Raw genomic sequence first — 21,642 nt, 5'->3', positions numbered from 1 at the left:
ACTGATATGGTTTGGATCTGTGCACCCACCCAAATCTCGTGTTCAACTGTAATCTCCAATGTTGGAGTGTGGCCTGGTGGGAGGTGACTAAATCATGGGGGCAGTTTCTAATGATTTAACACCATCCCCCTAGGCCCATCCTCATGATTAAGAGTTCTCTCAAGATCTGGTTGTTTAAAAATGTGTGGTACCTTCCCCCTCTCTCTCTTTCTCCTGCTCCAGCCATATAAGCCATACCTGCTTCCCGTTCCCCTTCCACCATGGCGGTAATTTTCCTGAGGTCTCCCCAGATGCAGAAGCCACTATACTTCCTATACAGCCTGTAGAACCATGAGCCAATTAAACCTCTTTTCTTTATAAATTACCCAGTCTCGGGTATTTCTTGTTTATTTCTTTGTTTGTCTGAGAAGGAGTCTCACTCTGTCACCCAGGCTGGAGTGCAGCGGCACGATCTCAGCTCAATGCAACCTCCGCCTCCCAGGTTCCAGCAATTCTCCTGACTCAGCCTCCTGCGGAGCTGGGATTACAGGTGTGAGCCACTGCGCCCAGCTAAGTTTTTGTATTTTTAGTAGAGACCAGGTTTCGCCGTGTTTGCCAGGCTGGTCTTAAATTCCTGACCTCAGGTGATCCACATACCTCAGCCTCCCAAAGTGCTAGGATTACAGGCATAAGCCACCACACCCGGCCTCGGGTATCTCTTTATAGCAGTGCGAGAACATACTAATAACCCTAGTCTCTTCATATTTCCCACACACAGTTTAATTAGTTTTCCTAGAGCTCCCATGAAATAAGCCATGACCCTTCTCGCCCATCATTACTTTTTCTCTCACTGACTGGCCCACAGTATTCCCCAGAGCCAACCCAAGTCCTGCTACACCAAAACTCCCAATAATTTAACCCCCGCTCACCTACTGGGACGGAACTGCCTCAACTGAACAGTGACTGACGCCAGTGCTTCCCCGTCCATACATCAGAACCCTCAGCACTGAATCAGAATTCCTAGTATTTAATCATGAGTTATTAAACCTGACCACAAAGTTTTCTGCCCAAAGCTATAAAAATCCTCAAATTAATACTAACCATATCATTAATAAGGCCAATTCGTGTCGGTGGGGCTTGAAGACCTAGTAGTGTTGCAAGGCGACGCTGTTTTTCAACTATAATGCCATCCATATCCAGAAGTCGAGCAATATCCGTACGCTCAGGAGTAATAGGGATGGAAAGAGTGGCTAAAAGGACTCTAGTAGACATTCTATGGAGAACAAAGTTTTCAATCTGTTAGGCTTATAAATGATACTTGATAAGCGGAAAAGCACTTCTCTTTAATCTTAAGGCGTGCTAGTGACAGAACGTGTACATCACCACGGTGCACAATATTCATAAATATTATTCCATCAAAGCACGGGAGTAAGAGAAATGGACTGTGTTTAAATGAATACTTAGAGAATCAGAACTTCATCTATCCACTCGGTACTGTCAGTGTTTTCTAGCTTCAGAAAGATTGAGATTAAATGGCAGAAAAGGCATATTCATATACCTCAGATTTCCTTACAAAATTAAGGCAGGTTTAAAAACTAAGGAAATAACTAGGTGCAGTGGCTCACACCTATAATCCCAGCACTTTGGGAGGCCGAGGCGGGCGGATCACCTGAGGTCAGGAGTTCCAGACCAGCCTGGACAACATGGTGAAACCCCATCTCTACTAAAAAGACAAAAATTAGCCAGACACGGTGACAGGCGCCTGTAATCCCAGCTACTCAGGAGGCTGAGGCAGGAGAATCACTTGAAACCCAGGAGACGGAGCGTGCAGTGAGCCAAGATTGCACCACTGCACTCCAGCCTGGGCGGCAGAGTAAGACTATCTCAAAAAAAAAAAAAAAAAAAACCCTAAGGAAATAAGTGGCAATAAGGGAGAAAAAAATTGTAAGAATCACAAGTGAACACTATTATGGTAGTGAGGGAGATGGGCAGACAAAAACAAGGAGCTAATTTTTCACATCCCTGGAAAACAAGAAGTCAGGCTGCATTCAGAGCATGGCAGGACCCCAAACCCTGTGAGCCCTGGAGCTGAAGGGCTAGCATTTCCCCTTCGCCATTTCCAAGACTGTGACCTTAGGCAAGATACTCAATTTTCTGAGTCATAAGGCTATTGCAAAGATTAAACCAAATAATGTACTAAGAGCTAGACAGCCTAATGCTATTATTATAGTACTCTCGGAAAGCAAGCTATGTGTCTGGAAGAACATGTTTTTCCTTAAAACAAACAGATGTGGGCCAGGCACAGTGGCTCACGCCTGTAATCCCAGCACTTTGGAAGGCCGAGGCAGGTGGATCACCTGAGGTCAGGAGTTCAAGACCAGCCTGGCTAACATGGTGAAACCCTGTTTCTACTAAAAATACAAAAAAAAAAAATTACAAAAAAAATTAGCCAGGCGTGATGGCTGGCGCCTGTAATCCCAGCTACTCGGGAGACTGAGGCAGGAGAAGCGCTTGAACCCAGGAGGCGGAGGTTGCAGCGAGCCGATATCACGTCATTGCACTCCAGCTTGGGCAACGGGAGCGAAATTCTGTCTCAAAAAAAAAGGATGTGAATTACATAAGTGACAGTGGATGCCATAATGGACACCATCCTCAAGAGTTTCTAAGAAAGTATACTAGTGGCCAGGCACAGTGGCTCATGCCTATAAATCCCAACACATTGGGGGCCTAAGGCAGGTAGATCACTTGAGACCAGAAGCTTTGAGACCAGCCTGGGCAACATAACGAGACCGTCTCCACAAAAAAAATTAAACATTAGCTGGACGTGGTGGCGCTCGCCTGTAGTCTCTGCTACTCAGAAGGCTGAGGTGGAAGAATCGCCTGAGCCCAGGAGTTCGAGGATGCATGCGGCGAGCTACAACACACCACTACACTCCAGCCTGAGCAAGGAAGCAAGATCCTATTAGAAAGGAAAGAAAGACAGTATCAGAAAGCAAAGAAAAAGAGAACAAAGGAGAGAAAGAAAGAAAATATACTAGCGGGACTCATTTAATTGGTCCCATGAATTGCTCTAAAATAGTTTTACATAAGAAAGACAATTTGCTGTACACAATTCTACTGGATAACAAAATAATTGGTCTACCAATACAAGAAAACAGGTGGTATGTGTGTTATGTAAGTTCAATAGCATTTTTTTTTTTTTTGAGACGGAGTCTTGCTCTATCGTCCAGGCTGGAGTGCAGTGGCACAATCTCAGCTGACCACAACCTACGCCTCCCAGGTTCAAGCCATTCTCTGGCCTCAGCCTCCCGAGTAGCTAGGATTACAGGCGTGTGCCACCACACCCAGCTGATTTTTGTATTTTTAGTAGAGACAGGGTTTTGCCATGTTGGCCAGGCTGGTCTTGAACTCCTAACCTCAAGTGATCCATCCACCTCAGCCTCCGAAAAGTGCTGGGATTACAGGCATGAGTCACTGCGCCCAGCCAGAAATGTATTTTTTTTAAGTGACAGGAAACAGGTTATATGTAATGTTATAAATAATAAAATAGAAGACTATGCCTTCGGGGCTCATTTCTGTAGTTTGTTGCTACAGAAGTTTCTCTGAACGTGTGGAGCACGAGGAAAAAATGGTCTGTAGGTTGTTGGGTTACAGACCTTTCTTTTTACATTCATATGTATTTATATAAGAATAAATATGTCCCATATATTCTACAGTTAATATTTTGCAATCAGGAAAAAAATGAGTTGATAGAAGTATTTACCTTGCTGGGCGTGGTGGTTCACACCTGTAATCCCAGCACTTTGGGAGGCCGAGCCAGGAGGATCACCTGAGGACAGGAGTTTGAGGACAGCCTGGCCAATATCATGAAACCCCATCTCTACCAAAAATACAAAAAATTAGCCGGGCATGGTGGTGCACACCTAAAATCCCAGCTGCTCGCGAGGCTGAGGCAGGAGAATTATTTGAACCCAGGAGGCGTAGTGAGATCGCACCACTGCACTCCAGCCTGTGCAACAAGAGCGAAGGCTTCTGTCTCAAGAGGAAAAAAAAAGTTGGGTGCAGTGGCTCACACCTGTAATCCCAGCACTTTTGGGAGGTGGGGGCAGGTGGATCATGAGGTCAGAAGTTCGAGGCCAGCCTCGAATATGGTAAAACCCCGTCTCTACTAAAAATGCAAAAATTAGCCAGGCATGGTGGTGGGTGCCTGTAATCCCAGCTACTCCAGAGACTGAGCCAGAAGAATCGCTTGAACATGGGAGGCAGAGGATGCAGTGAGCCAAGATCGCGCCACTGCACTCCGGCCTGGGCAACAAAGCAAGACTCCGTCTTACCAAAAAAAAAAGAAAAGAAAAAAGGGTTTTTCTTAATTTTCTATCTGTTCTAAGAATAGACTCTAAATATCTGTATGTGGATAGAAAGCTCATCCATTAAATGTGTTTTTGCTAATATTCAAATTTCTCAATTGGGCTTTTAGTGGAATTACTTATCACCTGAGGTGAGGAGTTCAAGACCAACTACTAAAGTCCAAGAATACTGTTCAGGAAGGGCAACGTCTTGAGACGTCTATAATTGTCACAACTGGGGGTGGTTGCTACTAGCATCTAATGGGGAGAAGCTGGAGATGCTGCTAAACAACCTGCAGTACACAGGACAGCCCCACAACTGAGAATTATCTAACCCAAAATGTCAGCAGTGCAGAGGCTGAGAAACCACAGCCTAGAATATACCATGTCATATAACAGGTATTTGTTACAAAATTTGAACATTATCCAAGTATAACATTCTTACCTTTGCATCTCATCTTGTGTAAGATTCTTTCTCATTTCTCTAGAGAGATGGTAAAGACGATGGAGTGTAGATGCATGAAAAAGAGCATTTCCAGATTTCCAAAACACAGTTGAGACTTTGTTATAGTAATTTGCCATCAACTGAGGTTTAGGTGGTTTTTTAGACAAGGAGAATAGTCCATGAATATCTTCCACAGCTTTGAATGCTTCCTAAAATTAGTAGTACAAATTAAAGTCATTGCATTCTATAACATGAAAAAAATCTAATTCAAATTTCTATGAAACCTACAACACAGAAAACATAAAAATAGCAAATAAAATACCTTTGTGTGGTTCTCTTTACTCATGTATAATATCTATTTTAGAAAACTGCCACAATTACAAAAACACTAACTCCTTAAACTTTTTAAAAGTTCTTCAGGAAATATTGGAAAGTAGACAGAACAGACTCAAGAAAATATCAGCATATTATCCCATCACTTGGGACAATATAAAGAAAAAAATCTAGAAAGACATACAACAGGTTATTTCTGAGTGATAAGATAATGGATGAATATGTCTCTTCTTTTAATTTATGCATTTTTTTCTATAATGGAGCATGTTTACTCATCTTCTACAGGTAGTATTTTAAGATGGGTGTCCCTATAGAAAAGGAAACATGGGCAAGAACAAGACATCGAATCACACTTTCACTGGGCTCAAAGACTCCCAATCTTTAGTTTCTTCCTCTATAATTTCAATCAAATATTGTCCATCAAATATACAAAAGACTTCAAGGTCACATGACTACAGAATTATATAGAATGTTTTTGGAGGATTCTTAGAGAAAAAGGGCCAGGTGAGGACTAACTTCCTACCACCACCAAGATCTCCAATGCAAGACAGTCAGCTAAAGCACTACTAAGAAATCTAGAATAATCTACAGCAGCACTTCTCCAACAATCAGTAGTAAAGGATTCTTTTTTTTTTTTCTAACCTCTTACCGAAGAATATAAAACACAAAATTACCACAAAAATGAAACAGAAAAAGTTCACTTTTTATCAGAGTAAACACACAAAAATTTACAATAAAATTGCAACAAAGAAACTCTGCATATGCTTCTCTATGCTATACTTATTTCATCACAGACCAGACAGTTCACAAATGACACCAGTCATGAAACCACACTTCGAGCAGCAGTGGCAATGTCTTGTTTTGTACGTCAAGAAACTTGCGTCTGAAAGAGATTATACGGTTTGGTCCACAATTCATAGAAGGCAACTAGAAACAAAATATTCTGAGATTTCTTGTTCAGAACTTTTCCCAGCCCATCAGGCAACTTTAATTCCTTACCTTATCTACTGAAATTAACCAATGCATACCAAGATGAAGCTATTCATTAAGGGGGGAGAAAAATAACACAGACTATTATTTCTAGAAAGAAAAGCTAATAGGTCCAACATACCTGCCACAATTCCATGCTGATAGCACTGTCCAACTGAACAAGTCTGGTTTCCAAATGCATGGACTGGCTCTCTGGATTATTAAGATTGATTGCCGTACTTTGGTTATGGTGGCGCTGAATCTGCGATAAGTGCATTCTCAAATTGTCACACAGTTTACGGAATTCAGCCTTACGCGTGTATTGGAGGCAGAATTTGAAAGCTATAAGCATAATTGTAAAATATATTAGGTATCTTCCACTATCTATTTAAATATTTGACTAGGTTTTATTTCACACATTAAAATCAGTTATTTTAACGGGACTCATCAAACTCATCATTAGTCTTTGTGATGCAATGAAAATCAACTTATTTCATCCAGACTATCTTTTGAGTGAACCCTAACAAAATCAAAAACATAATCATCGGTCCTTGCCTAGAACTAAAATGTGGTGCTGGCAGAGTTTACAAACGGGAAACTAAAATTTAGATCTAAGAGTCACCTTTCAAAGACCCACCACTTTAAATCCTAAGAGTAAAAATAATCTAGTCTGAAATATAATGAACTTTGATATCTAACTTACATGGAAAGCAACAAGGTTCTGTACTAATTAAAACTACATAATACAAATTGAGGGCTTATAGTAACCTAATTTCAACTGATTACAGATGGATGAACTATTTGTTCCCTGTCATTTAAATGGACACATTAATTTTTTTACTGTCATATATGCGATATTGGATTATTTTTTAGATTTCCTTTCCCCTTAAAAATAGTATGTCTATTTTAACAGACCTAAAACAGAGACGCAGTTTAACTTCAAGTTAATATTTCTATCAACAGCCAAAAAGTCCAAATTTACTTGTGTTAAAGTGAAAATTCAGGCTGGGCAGAGCTGTAATCTCAGCACTTTGGGAGGCCAAAGCAAGAGGATCACTTGAGTCCAGAAGTCTGAGACCAGCCTGGGCAACAATGCAAAATCCCAGTTCTTTTTTAAAAAATAAAAATAAATTTTAAAAAAACCCAAAGTAGAGAATTCAAGTTTACTAAAAAAAAAGGAAAAATTCATTTTTTCAGTCACATGGAGAATTCCAAAAGGACTTTAAAATGTCTTTCATTGTTACTGATATTTGCGTAAAAAGAAAAAAAATTTTTCAGGTATCAATAAAATACAATTCACACAAAACTCCTTTAACGAGCAAAACAAATTCCTTACTCAGTCATTTTGGTTTTGTTTTTTGGTTTTTTTTGTTTTTTGTTTTTTTTTTGAGACAGAGAGCCTTGCTGTTACCAAGGCTAGAGTGCAGCGGTGCCCTCCTGGCCCACCGCAACCTCCGCCTCCTGGGTTTAAGCAATTCTCCCACCTCAGCCTCCTGAGTAGCTGGGATTACCACAATGCCCGGCTAAATTTTTTGTATTTTTAGTAGAGAAGGGGTTTCACCATGTTGGCCAGGCCGCTCTTGAACTCCTGACCTCAAGTGATCTACCCACCTTGACCTCCCAAAGTGCTGGGATTACAGGTGTGAGCCACCACATCCGGCCGCAGTCATTTAATATCATGTGAATGCCAACATTTCAATAAGGATAAAAACTAGTTCATTTTAAGCACTTTTCAGAAAATTTACTCCTCAATTTCAAAGCACTTCACTCAGATTTGATCTTCTCATCTTACCTTGCTGGGCAATATCATGATAAAGGCGCTCTACTCTAGAATTGTTTCTAAGAAGGTCCAAACACTGCCTGTAAGACTCCCACAGGAATTTAACCCATGGAGTTAAAAGTAATCTGTCAGTACGATCCTGAGTGTCTTCACCACTTACAGCACTTAGGAGAACACTACAAAGACAGAAAAAAATGTTGAAAACAATTTTAGACAGTTTCCTACTTTGCCATGTGATTAAAAACCAAAACCAACAATGTTCATCGGAAAACAGTGCAAATTCTTCCCACAACTTTGTACACACTGCAAAGGTGTCACTAACCACTCCCTGAATTCCCAATCTGCATTATGATCGTTTAAATTAGTATTTGCCCTTCTATCTTACGGCCGTCATTTTCCACTTCTTTTTTTTTTTTTTTTTTTTTTTTTTGAGGCGGAGTCTCGCTCTGTCACCCAGGCTGGAGTGCAGTGGCGCGATCTCGGCTCACTGCAAGCTCCGCCTCCCGGGTTCCCGCCATTCTCCTGCCTCAGCCTCCCAAGTAGCTGGGACTACAGGCGCCGCCACCACGCCCGGCTAATTTTTTTGTATTTTTAGTAGAGACGGGGTTTCATTGTGTTAGCCAGGATGGTCTCGATCTCCTGACCTCGTGATCCACCCGTCTCGGCCTCCCAAAGTGCTGGGATTACAGGCTTGAGCCACCGCGCCCGGCTGTCATTTTCCACTTCTATGAATTTTTATTACCTACATAAATTTATTGGTTACTATGCATTTAAAACTTCGAAGATTTGCATTTTTTTCTGATAAACATCTACTTCAAAAGGAAATGAAGACCCATGTAAAGGAAAATACTAAGTTAACTATCAAAGCATTTATTAGAGGTCTAACCCACATACCTCTCAGGAGTTTGAATATTATCCAGATCTTCTATATCTAAGACCATCTGCTGAGATTCTTCTTTAGCAGCTTCAGTTTTTTCCTCTGCCATTTTCAAATATGCCCTAACAACATCCTCCAGAGATTTTATGTTCACCTAATCCAAAAATACAAAAACTCTTCAGAACTTATTTTTCCATTGAAACATAAGATGTTTTAAAGGCAAATTTTAAGAGAAATACAATATATTAACTTTGAAAGGTAAGCTCTTCTGCAGATTACTAAAAGCATTTGTTAAAAATATACAACCCAGTTCTGTTTGTACCTGTTGACAAATGTTCTTATACTGGTACAACCCCTCCTTTGCCAAGTGGCTCTTGCGAAGATCCACGCAAAGTTCCAAGTATTTCAACATAATTGGTTCGTGTATCTTTTGCCATGTTCTATGTTTTTTACTTTTCATAACATCATAAAGAACGTCCAGAGCAGGCTGCTTTTTGCCAACCTCAAGAAATTCTGAAAAATTCAGGAGAATTAAAATTAGTTATGTACACTACAGAAGAGTCTAAACTTTACTTTTTTAAACGGCTATTTCAATTCCCCAACTCATTACCAACTTTTTACTAAGTTACATTTATTTTTGACTTCTAAAGCTATGCCATAATTATCAAAAGTAAAACAACAGAAAGACTTGTACTGTGTTGCAATATGATCTACAAGTAAAACTGAATTTCACTGTATTCCACTGTGATTTAAAAGTTCCAGGCCAGGAGCAGTGGCTCATGTCTGTAATCCCAGCACTTTGGGAGGCCGAGGTGGACCAATCACTTGAGATCTGGAGTTGGAAACCACCCTGGCCAGTATGATGAAACCTGTCTCTACCAAAAATACAAAAATTAGCCGGGCATGGTGGTAGGTGCCTGTCCTGGGCGACAAGAGTGAAATTCCATGTCTCCAAAAATAAATAAATAAATAATGTGTCAGTATTGGTTCATTAGTTGTTACAAATAAAAATCAACAGGGGAGGCCGGGCGCGGTGGCTCAAGCCTGTAATCCTAGCACTTTGGGAGGCAGAGACGGGCGGATCACGAGGTCAGGAGATTGAGACCAGCCTGGCTAACACGGTGAAACCCCATCTCTACTAAAAAATACAAAAAAAAAACTAGCCGAGCGAGGTGGCAGGCGCCTGTAGTCCAGCTACTCGAGAGGCTGAGACAGGAGAATGGCGTAAACCCGGGAGGCAGAGCTTGCAGTGAGCTGAGATCTGGCCACTGCACTCCAGCCTGGGCTACAGAGCGAGACTCCGTCTCAAAAAAAAAAAAAAAAAAATCAACAGGGGAGAAAGTGGGTGTGGTGTCAATGAAACTATATACTCTCTTCCCAACACTCTGGAAATCCCAAACTGCTCTAAAGAAGTTTTTTTTGTTTTTTAATAAAAAAATAGAAAAATGAGGCCGGGCGCAGTGGCTCACGCCTGTAATCCCAACACTTTGGGAAGACAAGGGCAGATCACTTGAGGTTGGGATTTCAAGACCAGCCGAACCAAAATGGAGAAACTCAGTCTCTACAACCAAAATGGAGAAACCCAGTCTCTACTAAAAATACAAAGTTGTTAGCAGGGCATAGTGGCGCATGCCTGTAATCCCAGCTACTCAGGAGGCTGGGAATAGCATGAACCTGGGAGATGGAGGTTGAGGTGAGCTGAGATGGTGCCACTGCACTCCAGCCTGGGCAACAAGAATGAAACTTGAAAAAAAAAAAAAAGAAAAAGGGGAAAAAAGAGTATGTGTGTGAGACAAGAGTCTCGCTGTGCCACCCAGGCTGGAGTACACTGGCGTGATCTCAGCTCACCACAACCTCCACCTCCCGGGTTCAAGCGATTCTCCTGCCTCAGCTTCCTGAGTAGCTGGGATTACAAGCACCAGCCACAGGGCCCAGCTTATTTTTGTATGTTTAGTAGAGACAGGACTTCACCATCTTGGCCAGGCTGGTCTCAAACTCCTGATCTCATGATCCACCCGCCTTGGCCTCCCAAAGTGCTGGGATTACAGGCGTGAGTCACCATGCCCAGCCAACTTACATTCTTTTGAATTTATTATCCCCTGAGCCCGAAGGCATTCTATGTGGTAACATTTCAAAATCTAGTTCCAATTTTAAGTTTTATGCATATTGTTTGTTTTGAAATACAGTCAAAAGCAATATCTCTACCATTACATTATCTGACCAAGGTTAAAATTTATCTTGTATTTCCTCATCTTTTCTTTTGTACACTTAATAGACTGGAGGAGAAAGAGGTTATTTACCCTAAGTCAACTGGTTAAATTCATCTTAACATTCATAATTGCAAATTTCACACACACACACAAACTTCCCAATGAAGATTTAAAAAATAATTTGGTGGAACTAAAACACTACATTTTTAAAAAGGTTTAAAACACTATATATATATCTCTTTTATAAAAATATCATTGCTTATTTTCCTTGGAACAAGACTTTTTTTTTTTTTTTTTTTGACGGAGTCTGGCTCTGTTGCCCAGGTTGGAATGCAGTAGCTTGATCTCTGCTCACTGCATGATCCGCCTACTGGGTTCACGTCATTCTCCTGCCTCAGCCTCCTGAGTAGCTGGGACTACAGGCGCCTGCCATCACGCCTGGCTAATTTTTTTTTTTTCGTATTTTTAGTGGAGACGGGGTTTCACCATGTTAGCCAGGATGGTCTTGATCTCTTGACCTCCTGATCCGCCCACCTTGGCCTCCCAAAGTGCTGCGGTTACAGGCATGAGCCACCGTGCCTAGCCAATCTTTTTATTTTAAGAGCTACCCGATAATACATAGCATTATCTACCATGTAACTCTGTGCTAGGCAAGCAACCAGCAAACATGTTCCTTATTTGGGGGTCTTATTAGATCCACAGATTTAGTAATTCTCTTTCTTTCAACGATCCCATCTTCCAGAAATGATGCTTCCCAACATTCTTTCCTCCAGGAAAACCACAAACAATACCCCACCTCTCCAATATATCAAAAAGTTTGCGGCCGGGCATAGTGGCTTACGCCTGTAATCCCAGCACTTTGGGAAGCCGAGGTGGGCAAATCACCTGAGGTCGAGTTCAAGACCAGCCTGGCCAATATGGTGAAACCTCGTCTCTATTAAAAATACAAAAAATTAGCCGGGCCATGGTGGTGCACACCCGTAATCCCAGCTACTTGGGAGGCTGAGGCAGGTCAATTACTTGAACCCAGGAGGCAGAGGTTCGGAGGTTGCAGTGAGCTGAGATAGTGCCACTGTACTCCAGCCTGGGCAACAAGTCTCAAAAAAAAGTTTGCAACAGGATAAATCACAAAACATACTGAAATATTTGCACAATACCATATATGAAATCACATTTTTCACATGCAAATAATGACAAAACCCTTCACCACTGCATGAAAAAGTCCATCTTTCATCGAGTCAATCTTACTATCAAAAAAAAAAAAATCAGGGCCGGGCGCGGTGGCTCAACCCTGTAATCCCAGCACTTTGGGAGGCCGAGACGAGGTCAGGAGATCGAGACCATCCTGGCTAACATGGTGAAACCCCGTCTCTACTAAAAAAATACAAAAAACTAGCCGGGCGTGGTGGCGGGCGCCTGTAGTCCCAGCTACTCGGAGGCTGAGGCAGGAGAATGGCGTAAACCCGGGAGGCGGAGCTTGCAGTGAGCCGAGATCGCGCCACTGCACTCCAGCCTGGGTGACACAGCGAGACTCCGTCTCAAAAAAAAAAAAAAAAAAAATCTTACTAAATGAAACAAAGATGTAATACAACTAGAAACTTTGTTGAAATAAGCCTTTCCTTGTTGTCAGGGGTGGGGGTGGGAGGGAAAAAACTTGCAGTCTTCTCCTGGTCTTCTCCTATAGTGCATGCAAAGTTATTTTCTAAAATGTAACAGTACAGCCAGGTGCCTTGGCTTACACCTGGGTAATCCCAGTCCTATGGGAGGCCCAGGCATCACTTGCGATCAGGAGTTGGAGATCAGCCTGGGCAACTTGGTGAAACCTTGTCTCCATTAAAAACACAAAAATTAGCCAGGCACGGTGGTGCACATCTGTAATCCCAAATACTCTGGAGGCTGAGACTTTACAATCACTTGAAACCAGGAGGCAGAGGTTGCAGTGAGCCAAGATTGCATCACTGCACTCCAGCCTGGGCAATAGAGGGAGAGACTGTCTCAAAAAAAAAAAAAAAGAAAAAAAGAAAAGAAAATGTAACAGTACATTAGGTGTTCTTCCTAACAAAAACACTCTCTTATCAGCAAAAAACTTGGGAGTAAATGCATTTAATAGAATTTATACTTTAAGAAAATCACAGCAGCAGCACTAAAACTACCTATTATATCCAATTCCTAATCTAAAAAGGGCTTTTTAGAGATGGAACTGAAACTATTTTTTTTTTTTTTTTTTGAGACGGAGTCTCGCGCTGTGTCACCCAGGCTGGAGTGCAGTGGCGCGATCTCAGCTCACTGCAAGCTCCGCCTCCCAGGTTCAGGCCATTCTCCTGCCTCAGCCTCCGAGTAGCTGGGACTACAGGCGCCCGCCACCACGCCCGGCTAGTTTTTTGTATTTTTAGTAGAGACGGGGTTTCACCATGTTAGCCAGGATGGTCTCGATCTCCTGACCTCGTGATCCGCCCGCCTCGGCCTCCCAAAGTGCTGGGATTACAGGCTTGAGCCACCGCGCCCAGCCAATCTGAAACTATTTTTTACTTCCTGAACAGTCAATTAAAACTTGATTCCTTAGCCACGTGCGGTGGCTCACGCCTGTAAATCCCAGCACTTTGGGAAGCCGAGGGGAGCAGATCACTTGAGGCCAGGGGTTCAATCAGCCTGGGAAACATAGTGAAACCCCATCTCTACTGAAAAAAATAAAAAAATTAGCCGGGCATGGTGGCACATGCCTGTAATCCCAGCTACTCGGGAGGCTGAGGCAGGAGAAGAGCTTAAGCCCGGGAAGCGGAGGTTGCAGTGAGCCGAGATAGTGCCACCGCACTCCAGCCTGGCCAACAGAGCGAGATTCTGTCTTAAATAAATAAATAAATAAATAGTTGGAATGAGAACAGATTTTTCATAATCCATGACAGTCAGTCTTCTGCCTTTGTCCTAATTTATATACAAGAATTTAGTTCCTCTGAATTATTTAATGGTGGCCGGGGGAAGCTTTGGAGGCTGGAAAGAACTATCGTAAACTAAAGGTTCTATTTCAATACTTAAAATATTGACTTCCAGATTAATATCATAGAAATAAAAATTAAAATCTAGAATTATAAACCTTACTGGATGGGTGAGCATTTGGAGCATACCTTTCAAATTCATTATTGAAAGTATGTATAAAGAAGTTTACATCAGCCCTTGATGTTTACTAGTTTATTTGTGCAACATACCAAATAGATACGCTATAATGTTACTCAATTTGTGGACTTAATAACAGCTTTATTTCTTAAAGGCACTGGTTGTAGAACATACACTATAATAAGGTCAGCAGCAGTTAGTTTGGCACTACTAACAATATAATACGAAAAAGGGGCCTCCTCTAAATGATTACAGGAGACGAAATTATCGCCTGTAACTGCTGGTCCAAGTTCTCACCTTCCCGAATGACTACTATAATTTTTCCCCAAAAAACTGCTGATATATATGTTTAGGGTGACCTGAATGACTATTCTACTTAAATTTATTTACATTTTATTAAGATAATGCAATAGATTAGGTCTAAATATTATTGGGATCACAAATGTTACATATAAAACATTTAGATAAAATGAGATTATTTCCTATTAGGTGAATGCCCTTTGATCCTTCACTTATGTTTTGGAAGCAGTGCCCTAGACCATCCACGATCTGCTCACTTTGAGAAGGGATCCCTCAAGATCAAAGGTATGAGTTTCTACTCTGAAGGTAACGCATGCATCCCCATCCAACAGCTTCAAAGGGCTGCAAGCAAGGCGTCCCCACAGTCCTTTTTAAAAAGCTACACAAACAAAACTCAAGTTTCCCCCGGTGTCCCTCATCTTGCCTACTTTAATTTCAGACCCTTTCCTTAACCTGCCCTTCATGAATCAAGCCTGTGCCAATTTAGAAACAGGAAAAAAATGTTTGATGCACATTACATATCTTTTCTGTATCAAGTTCTTATGAAGATTCCAAAAAGAGAAGCGATAAAGGAAACAAGGCCCGTAGTATGTAGGTCATTATAGTGCTTTGGCCTACTAGCACAGGAAAAAAAATACCTGTTGGGCAAAGCATGCAAATTACTGTAAAACATCCACAACAGCCATGTAGAGTAGTCATTTCATGCAAATCATTTCGTATACTACAAATTCTAAGTTTTGAAACGTCGAAAAGTCATAAACTTTGCTACAGTTTGGTTGATAGTGACAAAGTTCCACTTCAATCTCTTCTTTCCCATATATTAATAAACATCTTAAAACTTCTTGTCTGCTCTAACCATTAGATCACTGGTTATCATTAGAATGAATTAGTGATCACACCTATGTTGTAGTTTGAATAAGTTTTTAAAACAATTACTCCATCCACACAATGTGGAATTAGCCTGTTCCACAGACCAGTTCCCTCCCCCACAAAAGTGTTACTTTTACTTTAAAAAGTATATGACCAACATATCTCTGGTCCTGCCAGATTATCAGTTTATGTGCTGACTCAAACTGCCGTTTTCACAAGATAAATTTTCAAAGAAGCTAACAAAATAAGCTCTGCAAACATAAAACTGTAACTCACAAGGTATATTCATCTACAACATGGGTAAAACCCAAAACTTCTATTTCGGTGAAGGAAGGATGAAAAGAAGAGCTATCCATGCCCTAACGATTATTAAAATTGTCCGGTTAGAGGGAGAAAAAAAAAAAAAAAAACCCTAAACAAAGTTTCTTAAGCCCAGACACTAGGCAATAACATGTGCATCCCCAGAACGCCAATGTAACAAATGCCTTGGAGAGATCGGGGCACAGAAGTTTTTCCCTCAAGCGCCAATGGCCGAAGTACTCATATGAAAATCGAAATCGCAGAAAGCAGCACTGTGGCAGAAAAAAAGAGAAAAAAGGACTGATCTGGATGTCAAGAGACGTTGGTTTTAAGTCTCTTGGCTCAACAACTCCCGGAGTGACCTTGGGGAAACCTCTCCCTAGGCCTGTTTCGTTATCTTTAAGAGGAGACGTGAAGTCCCTTTACATTAACTCTATTCCAACTTCCAGTGATTCGAAACAGGCTTTCGGAATGCTTCTAATCAATGCCAGGAAAAAGGAAAAAACAAAAACAAAACAAAGCAAAAAAACAGGAATCAGGTTAAATGGGTCAAGAGGCCCCTAAGTGGATATAAAGCGGCTGGGTGAAGAGTAAGTGGACCCTGACCCAGCAAAGTACTGAGCGCGGTTTGGAGAGCGGGGGTGGCTGCGGGAGGACCGGGGGTGGGTCCGTAGTGCTCCCAGCCCGGGCAGGAGGTGGAGCCGAGGCTCTCGCGTGCATTGTCCCCGGGAGGGAGCCATGTTTCTTACTCCCCGGCACTCCCAGATGGCGGCCGGGGGCGCGGGGCCTAAGCAGACCAAAGCTCCAGGGACCTGGAGAGCCAGCGGAGGCAGGCAGCGGGGAGGGAGCTCCAGCCCGCGTAGGGGCTGTCTCCCGGGCTGCGGTCCCCGCGACGCACCCGAAGGCGGCAGGCGGAAGGAAGGGCCCCCGGGGCGACGGTTCCGGGCTCCGCGCCTCCCAGACCCCAGTCGATAAAGTGAGAAGGAAACCCATGCCCAACCACGGGCTGGGACAGCAGCTCGCAGGCCGCATCGGTCTCCTCTCCCCGCGCGGGCCGGGCGGCAGAGCAGTGGGAAACAGGCCCGCGCTCTCGACCTCGGAGGCCTCGGGCCGCCCCAACCCGGCGCGCCCCGATCAGCTACTCACCGTTGGCGCGTTTGAGGGCATTTTCCGGCCTCTGAAAATAGGCCGGCATCTTGGCGGCAGGCTCAGCTCACCCGGCGTCAGCGAACTCTCTAGTGGCCCGGGCCGGGAGAGGAGACGAAGGGGAACCAGCGTAAGGTTCCACGCGCCTTGCCAGCAGTCGCCCGCGCCCAGCCGGCCAGAGACGGAAAGGAAAGAGCCACGTGACCTCCGCGCGGCGGCCCTGCTGCCGTCCAGGCCCCGGATGTAGGGGGCGGGCCTCCGTGCGCGCAAGCGCGCTGGCGTCACGCACGCCGACAGACGTGGCGGCGCCGGGATACTAGGCGCGCAAGGTCCAGTTCCCTTCTTGGGCCAGTCCTGGGTAGTGTTAGGGAGACGATTCCCAGGCTCTTCAATCTTCGAGCGAGAATTGGGGTGGGAAGGGTGAGTGTGGGTTCTGAGTTTCTGTCTGGAGATCAAGCAAACGTCTGCAGATTGATTTTCAAAGCGGCTTGTGCGGAGTCGTGCTGTTACAATAAGGTCCCACCCAACCAGGGAATGGCCTGTCTTGGCTATCTGAAAATGCTGAGTTTAACGACAGTAAGCAGGTGTCATCAGGTCAGCGCCGCTCAACCGTGAGGGACAAGCATGGGGAAGAGTGACGGCTAAAATAAGCAAGCAAGGTTATTTTATGTCTTGGTAATGTAAAAAGTTGGTGTTACAGGGATTGCCTTGAGAAATTGAGGCTCTCCGAGTGGGGACAGAGCGACCTGGTAAAGGGCGAAACGCCCTGGAGCACTGCAGACTTGCTTGGTGTTTGAAAACACAAGGAAAGGAGTGTCGTCACTTTTTACATACAGCGCACGTCACAAACAAATTAAGAAAAATTAGTGTTAGTGAAAAAAATCAATTTGAGAGGCTCTTTTATTGTTGCTTAACAATTTTAATGTTCGCAGACGAAGTACTTTACCTAGAACTTGAAAACTATTTGAACCGAATCTAATTCTCAAGCCCTTGGTATGAAATAAAGATGAGCTCAGAAGGAAAATTTAGAAGGCAACAGTGAAATCGATTATCGTCAGTGTATTACACATTTAATAGATGAGATATGTGAATTAATGAATGAGGAAATTGGCCGGGCATGGTGGCTCACGCCTGTAATCCCAGCACTTTGGGTGACTGGGGCGGGTGGATTACCTAAGGCCAGGAGTTCGAGACCAGCTCGGCCAAGGCGAAACCCCGTCTCTACTAAAAGTACAAAAATTAGGCCTGGCGCGGTGGCTCACGCCTGTAATCTCGACGCTTTGGGAGGCCAAGGCGGGCGGATCACGAGGTCAGGAGTTCAAGACCAGCCTGGCCAACATGGTGAAACCCCCGTCTCTATTAAAGATACAAAAAATTAGCCGGGCGTGGTGGCAAGCGCCTGTAATGCCAGCTACTCGGGAGGCTGAGGCAGGAGAATCGCTGGAACCTGGGAGGTGGAGGTTGCAGTGAGCCTAGATTGTGCCACTGCACTCCAGCCTGGCTGACAGGGCGAGACTCCGTCTCAAAAAAAAAAAAAATTAGCCGGGAGCTGTGGCTGGCGCCTGTAATCCCAGCTACTCAGGAGGCTGAGGCAAGAGAGTCGCTTGAACCCCGGAGGCAAAGGTTGCAGTGAGCCAAGATCGGGCCACTGCACTCCAGCATGGGCGACAGAGCAAGACTCCGTCTCAAAAAAAGAAGAAAAAAAAAGAATGAGAAAAACCACAGGATATACACAAAAAGCATTTCCCCCTCATTACTTCTTCCTCCACAAAGAGGTTTTTCTTTTATTTTTCAACATGAACAGTTCTACTACAGGAGAGGTTTTTCTATTTAACTAAATTGATCACTTTTTTTTTTTGAGACAGAGTCTTGCTTTGTCACCCAGGCTGGAGTGCAGTGGCCGGATCTCAGCTCACCGCAAGCTCCGCCTCCGGGTTTACGCCATTCTCCTGCCTCAGCCTCCCGAGTAGCTGGGACTACAGGCGCCCGCCACCTCGCCCCGCTAGTTTTTTGTATTTTTTAGTAGAGACAGGGTTTCACTGTGTTAGCCAGGATGGTCTCGATCTCCTGACCTCGTGATCTGCCCTCTCGGCCTCCCAAAGTGCTGAGATTACAGGTTTGAGCCACCGCGCCCGGCCCTAAATTGATCACTATAAAGAAAGAAGATTTGGAAATGTAAACATGGACCCAAAAGAATCACAAATTCTAAAGAATTTTATTTTAAAATTAGTTTCAGAGAGCTCTTCCTCCAGAATGCTTAGACCATTCTGTGTTTGAGCTTACTCGACAAAAAATTAAGAGTCAGGCAGGGTTGATATAAAAACAACAAGTAGTGAGAAGCTATAGTAACTTTTATGGGCAGGATCAAGAGACTTGTTTGTGTATATAATTATTAAGTCAAAATTAAAGAGTGAAACATATGAGCACGTACTTCTTTTAAGAGATGTAGACAGAGAACCGTTTAGCAGATCATAGAGAGATGCAAACAAAATAAAGGAAAGTTGGCCTAAAAAATCAGAAAAAAAAAGCTTGCTGACATTCTTAACTTTCTGTTATCATTTCTCAAAGAAAACAGTAAAATGGGCCAGCATGATGGCTCATGTCTGTAATCCCAGCACTTTGGGAGGCCGAGGCAGGCGAATCACAAGGTCAGGAGTTTGAGACCAGCTTGACCAACATGCTGAAACCCCGTCTGTACTAAAAATACAAAAATTAGGCGTGGTGGCGCACGCCCCTAATCCCAGCTACTCGGGAGGCCAAGGCAGGAGAATCACTTGAACCCTGGAAGTGGAGGTTGCATGAGCCAAGACTGTGCCACTGCACTCTAGCCTGGGCAACAGAGCAAGACTCCGTCTAAAAAAAAAAAAAAAATAGTAAAATGGCTTCATTCGTTATTACTCATTATTTGGTGTGCCCACAACAACACAGACACTAGAAACTTGGGAGATAGGTGGGGCACGGTGGCTCATGCCTGTAACCCCAGCACTTTGGGAGGCTGAGGCAGGTGGATCACAAGGTCAGGAGTTTGAGACCAGCCTGGCCAATATGGTGAAACCCTGTCTCTACTAAAAACACAAAAATTAGCCTGGCGTGGCGGCAGGTCCCTGTAGACCCAGCTATGCGGGAAGCTGAGGCAGGAGAATCACTTGAACCCCAGAGGTGGAGGTTGCAGTGAGCCAAGATCGTGCCACCGCACTGCAGCCTGGACGACAGAGCGAGACTCTGTCTCAAAAAAAAAAAAAAAAAAAAAACAGAAACTTGGGAGATAAAATGAAATCCAATATCTCTACATATTGATCCTTTTCCTTTCAAATTATTTAAAGTATATAAAGCATTTAGTAATGTAACAAATGATCGTATACTTGTATTTAAATAAAATTATGTAAAATGTAGTGGCATTTTGGGAATGAATAAAGGTCTAACATCAATTTCCAGGATAAATTTACCTATTAAATTCAACCAACGTGGCCAGGTGTGGTAGCTCCTGCCTATAATCCCAGCACTTTGGGAGGCCAAGGCAGGTGGATTGCCTCAGTTCTGGAATTCGAGACCAGCCTGGTCAACCTGATGAAACCCTGTCTCTACTAAAAATGCAAAAATAGAAAGCAAAAAAAAAAAAAAAAAAAACAACTAGCCGGGCATGGTGGTGCACACCTGTAGTCCCAGCTACTCAGGAGGCTGAGGCAGGAGAATTGCTTGAACCCAGGAGGCGGAGGTTGCAGTGAGCCAAGATGGAGCCACTGCACTCCAGCCTGGGCCACAGAGTGAGACTCTGTCTCAAAAAAAGAAAAAAAAAATTTTTTAATTAAAAATATGTATCTACCACAAATATTCAGTACCAGCTAATAGTCATTGGATGCTGAAGATAAAAAGATCAAGATGCCTGCTTTCAAGGAGTTAATGATTCACTGGTGAAAATAAATGAATACACAATGAGCGACAAGATAGGATCTAATCTGGGCCAGGAGAAAAGGATAATTATTTGCCATTGATTAATGCTTAGTAGAAAACAGGCAACCTGAAGATGATAGAAACCACTTTGGGAAATGGTAAGAGGAAATAATCAGGCTCATGGTTTTTTCTAACTAATCAAATTAATTTTGTATTACATATGACTGGATCATTAATATGATGTTTTAGGGTTTTTTTCTGACTTGAGTAAACATGATTCCCAGAAAGACAATTTTTAGCACAACAGAGGTACTGCATTATACATATTTGCAACATAGTATCATACAGCGTTAAAACAAGTAGCATGTTTTACAATTTACAAAGTGTTTTCACATTTCTAGTTTTATTTACAAGTTTGCGGTAATAAAGGTATTTGTACCCCATGAGCATAATGAATTTCAAAGAGGTTAACTAAGGTTCACAGTAATACATTCCTTCAACTGGCCATTATCAAGTGCATTTCATGTACCAGGCACAGTAGGCCGGGTGCGGTGGCTCACGCCTGTAATCCTAACACTTTGGGAGGCCAGGCAGTGGATCACCTGAGGTCAGGAGTTCGAGACCAGCCTGGCCAACATGGTGAAACCCAGTCTCTACTAGAAATACACAAAATTAGCCAGACGTGGTGGCTCGATCCTGTAATCCCAGCTGCTCGGGAGGCTGAGGCAGGAGAATCGCTTGAACCCAGGAGGCAGAGGTTGCAGTGAGCCGAGTTTGCACCACTGTACTCCAGCCTGGTGACAGAGCAAGATTCTGTCTGAAAAAAAAAAAAAAAAGATACTGGCTTTCCTATACCTAAATACCCCTTTCCTCCTCCCCATCTCACTACCTTCACCCCACTATCTGCTGCCAATACTTCAAGCCTCAGCTCAAAGACTTCCTTTGCAAAGCCTTTCCTGACCGCTGAGGGGTGACTGAATTGCCCCTTTGTTTGTGCTCTTGGCTCATGCAACCGTTAACTCCATCATCACCCATTCCTGAGCGCTCTGCTACTCCTGCGACCTTCACAGGCAGCTGTATTCCTC

At 43.3% G+C, this 21,642-nt stretch overlaps 1 protein-coding gene across 1 annotated transcript in view; it reads right to left on the bottom strand.

The window, feature by feature from the left end:
* The window catches only part of EIF3A (eukaryotic translation initiation factor 3 subunit A), a 48,063-nt gene extending 31,154 nt beyond the window's left edge, over positions 1-16,909 (bottom strand). Inside the window, exons 1-7 of the mRNA XM_009215476.3 lie at positions 16,667-16,909; positions 9,052-9,242; positions 8,747-8,883; positions 7,865-8,028; positions 6,215-6,414; positions 4,771-4,979; positions 1,081-1,252 (exon numbers count right to left, since the gene is read on the bottom strand). Of these exons, the coding sequence (XP_009213740.2) occupies positions 1,081-1,252; positions 4,771-4,979; positions 6,215-6,414; positions 7,865-8,028; positions 8,747-8,883; positions 9,052-9,242; positions 16,667-16,715 (1,122 nt within the window). The 5' untranslated portion in view covers positions 16,716-16,909. The remainder of the gene's footprint in view (positions 1-1,080; positions 1,253-4,770; positions 4,980-6,214; positions 6,415-7,864; positions 8,029-8,746; positions 8,884-9,051; positions 9,243-16,666) is intronic.
* Between the last annotated feature and the right edge of the window lie 4,733 nt (positions 16,910-21,642).

This window comes from Papio anubis, chromosome 11 (assembly GCF_008728515.1).
Source record: "Papio anubis isolate 15944 chromosome 11, Panubis1.0, whole genome shotgun sequence".
Classification (NCBI taxonomy): Eukaryota; Metazoa; Chordata; class Mammalia; order Primates; family Cercopithecidae; genus Papio; species Papio anubis.
Note: the sequence above shows the minus strand (reverse complement) of the source record. Positions and strands in the feature narration are given on the sequence as shown.